The sequence below is a fragment of the Phasianus colchicus genome, chromosome 30 (genome assembly GCF_987193195.1).
Source record: "Phasianus colchicus chromosome 30, bPhaCol1.hap1.1, whole genome shotgun sequence".
In the NCBI taxonomy this organism is placed as follows: domain Eukaryota; kingdom Metazoa; phylum Chordata; class Aves; order Galliformes; family Phasianidae; genus Phasianus; species Phasianus colchicus.
The window spans coordinates 2,117,175-2,128,531 of NC_143465.1; the positions used below are offsets into that span (position 1 = coordinate 2,117,175).

The window sequence follows — 11,357 nt, forward strand, 5'->3', positions numbered from 1 at the left end:
CCCTTCAACTTCTGTGCTCTCCATGAGTCTTATGAGCAGTTAGCCTAGTTTTGTTTGACTAATTAATAGAAAAGTGAAATCCTAACAGATTAAAGCTAACAACTGTGACACGCTTTTAGAATTAAGTGTAAAATCAATGATTGTCGTCTTACAATTACAACTTGTTTGATTTTTAATGGTTTTAATGCATTCTGGTGTCCTGACATGAATCTTGTGCCTTTCCAGATTAAAAGCCCTTCTGTTACAGGCTGTAACCTTGCAGGCTGTAATTCAGATCCACCTCTTACAGCAGTGCCTCCCTGTCAGGTGCATGAGAGGAGAGCCAAAGGAACGTGGGCAAGAACCAAGGCCACTGCAGGCGAGGATGGAGCATGGATGGGATGAGCAGACTGCAAAAAGGTGAGGGGAAACTAGGGCTTAACACCTTTGCAAACGCACAGTTTGATACAACCGATCAGCATTAAGAGATAAAATAGTTAATATGCATGAGGGAGGTGTGACGTGGATAGGTTGTGGCTGTGAATCCTACTCAGCCTCCAAAAACATTGGCTTCACCCAAACTTTCCTCTTGGCTTCAAGAACTGGTGATGCTTGAATCATCCTGGTGTCCCCGTTGGGTGGTGGTTGTGGTGCCTTGTTGGGGCTATAACAAAGAACAGGATGGACCTTTCAGCAGGGTCTGTGTGATAGGACAAGAAGAAATGGTTTCAGGGAGGAAATTTTAGACTGGATAGATGGAAAAAGTTGATTACAGTAAGGGCAGTGAGGCACTGGCACAGGTTCCCCAGATAGGTGGTGATGCCCCATCCCTGGAGACACCCAATGTTGGGCTGGATGGGGCTCTGAGCACCTGATGGAGCTCTGGGTTTCCCTGTTCTTTGCAGAGAGGTTGGGCCCTTTAAGGGTCCCTTCCAACTCAAAAGATCCTGTGATTCAGCAGTGGGTGGTAGCAGCACCGCATTGGGTAACATCCTGTTGGGTGGCAGCCCATTATTTCCCATGGGATGGAGTCGATCTGGATGTGCTGATGGAGATGCCCATGAGGTCAGACAGCATTTCAATGCCCTTCGTGACCCAAACCACATCTCTCACCCTCCCTAATCTCTGATGTAAGTGTGGAGGAGCAGATCCGGAAAAGCCACATATTTCTGGTTACTTTTAACAACTTTCTCTTTCCTTTTCCTCTGGGGCCCATTAGTATTCCTCCAGAAAGAAAGGAGCACAGGGCCAGAAGCATGAATTAAAGCAAAAAGTGGGGTTGCAGTGCAGTGCAGCGGTGGGAGAGCTGTACCCCCCGAGCCCATACGGCTCTTTGTGCCACGTCCCCGCTGCCCCCTCCCTTCCCCTTCCCCCCCCCCCCCGCCCCTCGTCTTTGTGTTTTTCCTGCAACCACCGCCTCCATCCCCATGGAAACTCTGGGGCCACCCCCCCCCGGGCGGAAAGGGCAGGACGAGAGGGGACAAAGGGAGACGGGACGGAGAGGGAGAGCGGGGTCGGATCCCAAAGAAAAGGCAGGAAGAGCGGGGAGAGAAATGGGACAAAAGTTGGAGGGAGAAGGGGAGAGGATGGGGAAAGGGTTTGGGGAGCCCGGAGGTGGAAAAAAAATGTTTTTCTTTTCTACTTTCATTTTCCTGAAACACGGGAGAAAGTCCCGAAGTGTTGGGAGGAGACGGCGGAGCTGAGAGCATCGGGCTGAGAGCGAGTGAGTGATGGGGAAACCCTTTGGGAAGAGCTGGAGCATCGATGGTGGCACCAACGCGTCCCACCACGATGGGTTGCGGACGGTGGGGACACCGGGGGGGGCGGGCAGACTGAGCCCACACAGCCAAGTGGGGATGGGAAACTGAGGCACAGCCCTTCCCTGCTCCACGTGGAGCTGGGGACGAGGTGGGAGGTGCTGCTGGAAAGGTTGATTTGGAGAGAAAACGTGATAAAATGTGATGTGGTGAGGACAGGATGCTGAGACTGATCGGTGTTCCTTGGAGGAGAGATCCCAGCTCCTTACAGCAGCCCTCAAAATGTGCCCTGAATTTATGAATCGTAAATGGCACTGTCCTCCTGGAGGCATCAATCTCCATCATAGGCAGAGGTGTTTTTGGATCACACGGTGTCGGTGGCATGCAGAAACTGCTGATACTGCTCTTCTGCAAGGAGCAAATGCAGAGGGACTTTTTGCTTTCTGGGTGCTTCAAAACAAAGTGGCATTGCTGCGGAGCACGGGGTGCTCAGATACACCATCTTGCCCGTGAGGTTGGCATGAATGTGCCTAGAACTGTACGACTGTGGTTGGGTAATGGTGGGATGCAAGTTTAGATGCATTCTGGCAGACTTTGAGTGTTAATGTGATCAGGCGTGCTGAGGAACACATGCAGAGAGGATGCTGTGAGCCCCAAACACGCTCAAGCAGTGCCTTGTTGACTTTGTCATCACTCAGGGCATAACATTAAACTTTGGAAAGCCCTTGCAGGGGAGAGAAGGGGAGTTTTATCATTAATTCTTGTGTTTCCAGTCTTGAGGTCTGGAAGCTTGCAGCTCCTGAGCTCATGGTCTGCAGTACCACCAACCAACAGGGGAAAGCTGGGCAACCTTATCTCCAACAGCTGCTGTGCTCTGCGCTGTCCCACCCAGGATTAGGTTTATCTTTTCCCCTCAGGCATGCCAAGGTAGCAGGGATGGTGCCAACCAGACCCATGTTGTCCTCCAGGAACTGTCCCTGGTCCTCCAATTGCGTTGCTGGATGTGGTGTCCTTAGATGGGATACCCCAAAAATGCTTCCAACATCCTTCTCCACCTAAACAGCAGGCTGATGGGGGGGTTGGGGAGCACTTCTTTGAACTCCCCTGTACAGAAAAAGGGGTTTGGATGTGGGGGTTTTTACTTGGAGTCTTTCTTATCACCACCTTGGTGACTCGTGGCTCTGTCTCATAATGAGATGTTAATGACGAAGGGGAGCCAAATGCAGGAGTTGCTGATGAATGTCTTTTAGATGAATCCGGATGGTGCTGCGTGCAAAGCCACAAAGACATCGCAGTTTTGAGGATGTGGTGGTCAAACCAAGGGCTGTGCTTGGGGTGTTCCATGGTTGGCGAGAGAAGGAAGGAAAATAAATTACGTTTAGGAAAAAGAAAATAGGCAGCAAGTCAGAAGGATTTGGAGAAATTTGGAGCTGTCTATAAGGTGGGCAGTTATTTTGGTTCCCTGGTATCATTGCACACAGCGTGCGTTCTTCCCATTTACAGCAAACTGGAGCTGAGGTGGGGGATGATTTGCACTTTGTTTGGATATTTCTGCAGCTCTTTTATCCCCGTAACATTTTTGTGCACTGGGGGCATGTCGTAAACACCTGACAGCATTGTAACTCATGTTGAACAGCCTCATCTCTTCATCTCAATGGAGATGTGGCTTTGGTCTCAAAGCACACCACGCAGCTGATTGAATCTCATTGTCATCTTCTCCTACAAATGGTTCTGTTGGCATTCTTGGCATCAAAAATGGTTGACCTGCAGGTGTGCTGGTTGCTCCAGTCTCTGCTTTTCAGGTTTATTGCATCTGGGGTTAACAGAGGGACAGTCAACAGCTTGGGGAAGGCTAGAAGGGACAGTTTCTTCCCTATCCCCATCCTCTGACCTGTGAGGCTTTCACCTCCCAAAGTTGGTTGGTGCCCTCTCTTCCAATGTGAAACACGCAGTGCAGTCATGAGCTGTGTGAAATTTGTTTCTTCTTTTCTGCTCAACCTTAGCTCTTTATTACTTGGTCAAAGATTTATTAGGTGGCAGTCTTTAAGCTCAGCCCTTATTCACCCTGCTGGTAGGCGTTTTCTTCATGCATTCTCAAGGTGTAGGTGGGGGTTGTGGCACTACAGTTGGTTCACAGAGCGATTTATCTCAAGGGCTGTTGATTTACTGGACATCTCTTGCAACAGAAAGGGTTTTGTCTGATAGAAGTTCAACCCTTTCCTCCCTCCCCTCTTATTGCAGCCTTCTTCCAAGGAAAAGCAGAGCAAAGAGGAGGGGAAAAACTCTGGTTCCGATTTCCCAATGTCCCTGTTGATGTTCTGCAGCCCTTCAGAGCACAAACCCTCAGCGCCCATTAAAAACCCATTTGCCCATTGAAAAACAGGCGTCAAGACTATGGAAAACCCTCCTAAGAATCACCAAGGGTGGAACCCAGTGCAACCTGGGATGCACTGAGATCACTGGTGCTGCCTTTCTGTTCACGCACCGCATCGCCTCACAGCCCAATTTCTCCCTCTTTTTGGGAGTAAGCATTGCTCCAGAAATTGTGGGGTTTAGAAATGCAGAATGTGGGTCATCACAGCAAGGAAGCACATGCAGAGCTTCACCTGTTGTGTAAGGAGGATGCAAAAGGGTTTCCTGATGTTTTGACAGCTAATTTTTTTCTGACAGAAGACGCACTTAGAGAAGAATTAAAAACCCCTGATTGACAGCTTGCTTAAAATAAAACACGATGGCTGCATTTTCTTCTATTTCTCTGCTTAAACCACAGGTTTCTTTGTTCTTCGTCGTGGCAAACAGAGCTTTCTTCCTTATTGTCACTGTTTGGCATCGTAAGCTGAATCTTCTTTCATCTTTTCTCCTGCGATGAGGATGCTGCGATGATGCTCTGCGAGAGGCAGCGATTCACTCTGCTCCAGGATTTAGCTCTGCCCTCAGCTGAGCCACAGATGCTGCGGAGAGGTTGCCAGGGATGCAGACACAATCCTACCTCCAGGTTTTTGCTGCATCCCCGCTGCTGAGCGAGATATGGATCATACCCAGGATTATCGCCCATCCGACTGGAAGGAAGGGATGCTGAGATGTCGGGTTGCGAGGGAGATGGATCTGGGTGCCAGGTTTTTGTGCTGTCTCGGTGCCGTGGGGTGGGAGTGGGGTGTGGGGACCCCCCCAGTGATGCGGGGTGCGGGATTTTTCAGTTCTGGTGCTGATGCTGTGCTCACGGTGAGGTCTCTGTGGCGCAATGGACGAGCGCGCTGGACTTCTAATCCAGAGGTTCCGGGTTCGAGTCCCGGCAGAGATGATCTCCAGGCAGGTGTCTCTTTTATTTTATGTGTATTCCTCCATAAATCCCAATCCTACTCCTTTATAACACCCCAGAAGGCTTGAGGTGGGAGATGATGACTTTTCACGGCGGCGTTTCGGCCGCTGATGCTCGTAGTGGTTGTGTGCTCCCCATCCAAGGTGTGTTTCTTCCACCACGTTCCCCTTCCCTCATTTCTTTTGGTAGCTCCTGGATGCTTTGATGTTTTAACCCTATTTGTTCCCCCAGTACGGCTTGTTGGACCTGTGTGATGCTTTAAGAAAAGTGCTGTGTTTTCAGTAGAAATCCAATGGTCAGGCAGTGGTTTAGAACCTTGTGTTGATATTTCATTTATTAAGTATGACTTGTCTTTCAAATATATGGACGAACAAAGGGAAAACAACAGTAGGTCAATATTCTGAGTTCTTACCTTATGGAAATCTTTTGCAAATGCTCTTCTTTTTCACGTTTTCATGTTGATGATGCACGTTTGCTGGCAGCCACCTCTATATCCCCGTGGAGGTTCATCTTTGTAAGTAGTGAACGTTGACAAAAAGACAAAGATCCTGACCCTACGGTAGAGTTTCTTCCCACTCTGTGACCTTTGAAGACTTTTCTCCACTTGAAAAGTGGGTTTCTTTCCATTCGTGTCAGCATAGAATCTCTTTCTGGGAAGGCTAAGAAATAATGCGCGTGACGTCACGGGTTGGATGTAGATGGAGCTCAAAACAGTGGGGAAGGAGGGCAGCAAAAGCCTTACGTGAGGAGGTTCCATCACAATCCCATTCCTCTGGATGGAGGGGGGAAAAAAAGGGCAACAAGTACCAACAGTAACCCATGAGGGATGGAATTTCCCCTAGAGCACGGAAAGCATCTCAGTGGGGTTGCAGAGGTTGTGGGTTTGAGGGACATCTGCTATAAAGGGGGAAAAAAGGTGTTCTCAGGCATGGTCATTAGGGCAGCACAGATTTCCGGTTAGTCTTCATGAAATATTAGTGAACCAAACCCATTTCCTTCCTTTGTTCTCAGAAGAGCATCTCCACACAGGGGAACATCACCTCTGTGCAGGCCCATCTAGAGTTAGAGCTAGACGTGTGGGTCAGGATGGCGGTGAGCAGAGCCCTGCTCCTCCTGGGTGAGTGCAGCCATAGGGTGAGCAGAAGCCCCAAAAAGCCCCACTGATCTTCAGTGAGATGGACGGAGGGCCAAGGAGGCTCCATCTCCAGCCTAGGGTCTATGGGGCGCTTGCTCTTTGCGATGCTTTGGGTTATGCCTGGAGAGGGTTTAGCTCTGTCTGGGGAAGGAGGGATGTTTGTTTATACCGTGTGGTTGTGGGGATTGGGATGGAGCAGTCGTCACCACATCACATTACAGGCACAGGGCTTCCTCTGTAGGGTGGTCCCAGACATTGCTGGGCAGGAAGGAAACTGGGGTCCAGCAAGGCTGGTGGGTGTGAGCACGCTGAGGGTGGGGATGCTGTGCTATGGGGTGGTTGGGGCTGCTAGGAGGTGTTCAGGAACCTGGCAGACCTCACCAAGCCCCAACGAAGGCTCACATCCAAGGGCAGGCAACTGCAGAAGAGCTGCCTGGGGCTTCTCACCCCATCTTTTCCTCCTCCTTGCAGCTCAAGCCCTCGGCCTTGCTGGTGAGTCTCTGTGTTTGCAGCATCATGATGTATGGGGAGGTGTGCTGGGGCATCCTCTCTTCTTCCCTCATCCCAATGCTTTGGTTCCAAAGCAATGCTTTGGTTCTCTGTCCCAATTTCCCCTCCTGCCCAGTTACAGAGATGGCCCTGCTGACCATGGACCCCCCCTGGAGTGTGATATTCCAAGGGGAAAGTGTCATCCTGCGGTGCCACGGACCCCGTGTGCATGGGCAGCAGCCCACAGCCTGGTACCACAATAACAAACTCCTGGAGCACACAGAAACCAACACATACAGGATCCAGAATGCCAGGTATAAAGAGAATGGCAGATATGAGTGCCAGAGCTCCGGCTCCACATCCAGCAACTCCATCACCCTGAGCGTCTCCTATGGTGAGTGCTGAGAACTGTTCTGTGCTGTTCTGGACCTGCCCTGGGACAAACACAGCCCGTGCATAAGGGAAGCAGCACTGTTGGCTTTGGGGTATTGTGGGCTGAGCTTTGGGGGGGACCTTCTTGCTTCCCTATATCTGCAAAGTGCAACTTTTGTTGGAGTGGGTTGGGTTGGAATGGACCCTAAAGGCCACCTCGTTCCAACCCCTGCAATGGGTGAGGCTGCCTTCAATTAGGTCAGGTTGCCCAAAGGCCCATCTATCCCGACCCTGAGCACCCCTAATGATGGAAAATCTATGGCTTCTCATGAGCAGCCCAAGATGTGATTGGCTTTCAGGGTTGCAGTCACACTGCTGCCTCTTTTCATCCATCAGTGCTACCCCCGAAGCCTTTTCCTATAGGGCAGCATTCATCCCCTGGTCTGTGCTGAGGTTTGGGATAACCCCAAGCCAAACGCAGGACCTTCAGCAGAGACCCTTGGGTTCTCTTGCAGACCTGCTGATCCTCCAGGTCCCATCGCATGCAGTGTTTGAAGGGGAGCTGCTGCAGATGAGGTGCCGGGGATGGAAGGCAGGCAGTTTGGCTGCAGTGCGGTACTACAGGGATGGAACTGACATCACCAAACTCTACACCTCAGCAGAGCAGCTCTCCATCCCCCAGGCCAAAACCCACCACAGCGGCAGATATCACTGCAGTGCAGACATGCACTCCTTTTTGTCGTTAAAGAAAAGGGAATCTCAGGGTTTATACGTTTCCGTCAAAGGTAAGAAATCCCCATTAATCTTTGGGCTTTCCATCGTCCCCATGTGGGTGCTGCAGGACAAAGGGTGAGGGTTCAGCTCAGCACCTTGCAGCTCATTGCTCATTCTCCCACAGTGGGATTAGGGAGAGAATTTAGGGGGGAAAGGTGAAAGTCATGGGTTGAGATTGATTGGGTCAGCCGTTCTGGTTCTGCTTCTTGTGCACGCTCATCTCCTTGCTGGCAGAGCAGGTTCCTCCAAGGAAGATGTGCCCTGACAACTTCCAGGGGAACTTGTATACACCTTTGTATCAAAATCAAGAAGAAAAACCCAATTTCCTTTTCCTTTCCAGAGCTCTTCACCTCCCCAGTGCTGAGCGTAGCCAGCTCAACGGAGCCTCTCGAAGGAAGTCCCCTCAACCTGAGCTGCATCACACAGCTTAGCCCCTACAGACCCCACACTGTCCTCTGGTATCTCTTCTATGGGAACAGCACAGTCCTTCGAGGTCCCACGACCTCCTCTGAGTACCAGGTGCCAACAGTGGGGCTGATGGACACAGGGTTCTACTCCTGTGAGGTGCGCACGGAAAGCTCCAGTGTCCAGAAATGGAGTCCTCAGGTGCCCATCACCATCAAACGTGAGTTTTTGGGGTTCTGGAGAGGAGCAACCCTCGGGTTCTGTCACCTGCAGAGATGTGCAGGATGGTTCCATCAATGCCTGCCTCTCTACCACCACTTCTTCCTTCCTGACATCCAACGTGTCCCCTCTCATCCACTATTTGGGAAAAATAGGCGTTTCATTGGGAGTGTCTACGTTGGAAACCAGTGTTTCTCTTTTCTCCCCCCACATCTCACAGGAGTCCCCATTTCGGGGGTGTCCCTGGATGTTTGGCCCCAGGAGGGACAGGTGATGGAGGGGCAGCGCCTGGTGTTGCACTGCTCCGTGGCCGTGGGCACCGGCTCCATTTCCTTCTCCTGGCACCGAGAGGGCTCTGCAGAAGTCCTTGGGAGGGGCAGAAGCTACGAGATCCCATCGACCCAACAGAGTGACAACGGGCAGTATTACTGCATGGCCTCGAATGGGGACAGCACAGCCCAGAGCCTGCTGGTGAAGGTCACTGTAGTGGGTGAGCAGCATCATGGCATGGTTGGGGCTCACGTGGGTATTGGCACTACGGAGTTGGTGTTAAGGGGACATCAGGGCTGTCCTGGTGCTGCTGAAGTTGGGGGGAGACCCAAAAGTGATCCCCAAAGGGCACCACCAAATGGGATGGCTGCAGAAACAGGGATTTTGCAAGGTCCTCCTGTAGTAGGGTGGGCGTCAGGGCGTTTATTTGTTGGACATCTGAAGGTCTGTGGCTGTGCGCCAGCTCATGTTGAGGTCTGAGCTGCTGTTAACAGCTGGAAAAAGCTTCAACCTGAGCTGCTCTGTGTAGATTGGCATTGCACATGGCCGTGCAATGGCCAGGAGATGGATGCAGGTTTGGGGATGGCGGTTCATTCACGCCCTGCAGCCTTTGCTTGGATCTTGCACCTCTTTCTGCATCTTTCCAGCTGCTGCCACCAGAACCTGGCAATGTCCTGATGGCAGGAGCTGGGAGAAAGGCAGAATCTGAGCTGCTGGGTGCAGGAGTTGGGCAGAACACGCTCAGCACGTGATGCTCTGAACTCCCCCATTCCCCCAACTTTCATATGGTTTTTCACATGAGCCCTGAAGGTTTGTTTGTTTTCCAGGTGTCTCCTCACTTTTCTGCAGCCGTGTCAGAGCACTGCTGCTGCCAGCAGCGTTGGGGACCCTATTGCTGGGGGTGGTTGTTGTCCATGTCCTCATTGCATCAAGCAGAGCCAAAAGGAATGAAGCACCAAACGCATCTGCACCAGCATCAGTTGTGCTCCAGGAGAGGATGTTTGAGGCTGTCCCCGCAAGAGCACCCAGGAAGTGAGCAGAATGAGTGTCCCCATGTCCTTCCCCCAACCTGACCTGTCCATGTTGTAGCAAAGAAATGCTTGTCTTCGTTTTACTGTGTACATTGCCCAATAAAGCATTGCAGAGCATGGAGAGTACCAGGCCCTGTGACACTCGCAGTACAACTAAAGACCCCAGCACTCTTCCCCCATCGGTTCGGCACTTCTTTTGAGTCGTCTTCCCCTCCGCACTGAGCCGATAACGCACCCGTTTGGCCTTCCCAGCAGCCCTTTCGTGCCCCCGCGCGCGTCTGATTGGTGCAGCGCTGCAAGATATTTGCATGGCCGCGCCCTTTAGCCACGCCTATCCATGCCGGCCATCCGGAAGTGGCTTTCCGCCTGCTGGAGCCGCTCTGCGCTGCCGCTCTCTATGGTCAGCGGTCCTCCACGTGGCCCTACTTGTACAGCTGTGTTCTGGGGGACCCCTGGAGGCCCACCAGGACCTCCCCGCTGTTTTTGGGGATATCTCCAGGGGTGGGGCACCCACACTGCTCTGGGCAGCAGTGCCAGGGCCTCACTGCCCTCTGGGTAAAGAATTTAAGGTCCCTTCCAACCCAACCCCTTCTATTGTTCCATGGTTCTATGATCTCTAAGGCCCATTTCAACCCAACTGTGCTGTGATTCCATGGATCTATGATCTTCCGGATCTCTTCCAACCCAACTGTGCTGTCATTCCATGGTTCTGTTGTCTTTAAAGTCCCCTCCAACCCAATCTCTTCTGTATTTCCATGCTTCTACGATCTTTAAAGGTCCCTTCCAAGGGAGGAACGTTATGGAGCTCTTGCAATAGCTGCACATCACTGCTCTGCTGGTTATTCACCCTCTGGAGCCTAGCAGCTGCAGGTGAAGCTGTGCTATCAGTCACTGCAAGTCAAGGCAATGGGATGCAAGTGGCATCAGCAATGCAGGAAAGGGATATCCTGCTCTGCTTCATGCTCTTTGGACCATACTTGGAATGCTGGTCTCACTCTTTGCCATTCAGAAAGCCTGGAGATGGACTGGAGAGGATCCAAAGCAGAACCATAGGATGCTCCAAGGGCTGGTGAGGGGTTGGACTTGTTCAGCTTGGAGAAAAGGCTCGGGAGACCTCATCTGTGTGTCCCAGTATTTGATGTCTGTCTGCAAAGGAGTCAGATGCTCCTCATTTACAAGGAGTCATGCACAAAAAAATGGGGGAAATGGGCACCAGTGGCACTGGAGGAGATTCCAGTTGGTCCTAAGAGAACAATTTTGTCACTATGATAACATTCAAACACTGCAACAACTCCCCAGGGATGTGGTGGAAACTCTAATACTTGAGAATTTAAGGTTTGGATACACAAAGTGTTGGATGCTCTGCTATGGGATGTGCTTTTATCACAAGAGATTGGACCAGTTGACCTCTGAGGTCCCCTCCAACCTGAGCTTTGATTTCTCCAATCTCTCTGATTTCTGTAATTTCTATTAAACCTCACAGCGTTGACTCCTGGCATCTCATTACGACCATTCTTTGGGCTGTACCAAAGCATCTCCATTAATGTCATGATCTACAGAGCTGGGAAATGGCAAAAATCTGCTCCTAGCCCCAAAGCTGCTGAGAT

The 11,357-nt window shown here is 51.3% G+C and overlaps 1 protein-coding gene, 1 long non-coding RNA gene and 1 other non-coding gene across 3 annotated transcripts; all 3 read left to right on the forward strand.

Annotated features, from left to right (window-relative positions):
* Window positions 1–1,357: 1,357 nt before the first annotated feature.
* On the forward strand, window positions 1,358–5,136 carry LOC149914336 (uncharacterized). The gene is made up of 3 exons (XR_016460568.1): window positions 1,358–1,702; window positions 3,978–4,260; window positions 4,507–5,136. It is a non-coding gene; the product is annotated as an uncharacterized LOC149914336 (long non-coding RNA).
* Window positions 4,964–5,037, forward strand: TRNAR-UCU (transfer RNA arginine (anticodon UCU)). Its single transcript has one exon. It is a non-coding gene; the product is annotated as a tRNA-Arg (tRNA).
* A 134-nt stretch (window positions 5,137–5,270) lies between the features above and the next one.
* LOC116240830 (Fc receptor-like protein 4) lies at window positions 5,271–11,240 on the forward strand. Its single transcript, XM_031611370.2, has 6 exons — window positions 5,271–6,682; window positions 6,816–7,073; window positions 7,567–7,836; window positions 8,166–8,450; window positions 8,670–8,939; window positions 9,547–11,240. The coding sequence occupies exons 1-6, from the start codon at window positions 6,274–6,276 to the stop codon at window positions 9,753–9,755; spliced, it is 1,701 nt and encodes a 566-aa protein (XP_031467230.2). The 5' UTR covers window positions 5,271–6,273; the 3' UTR covers window positions 9,756–11,240.
* The last annotated feature ends 117 nt before the right edge of the window (window positions 11,241–11,357 follow it).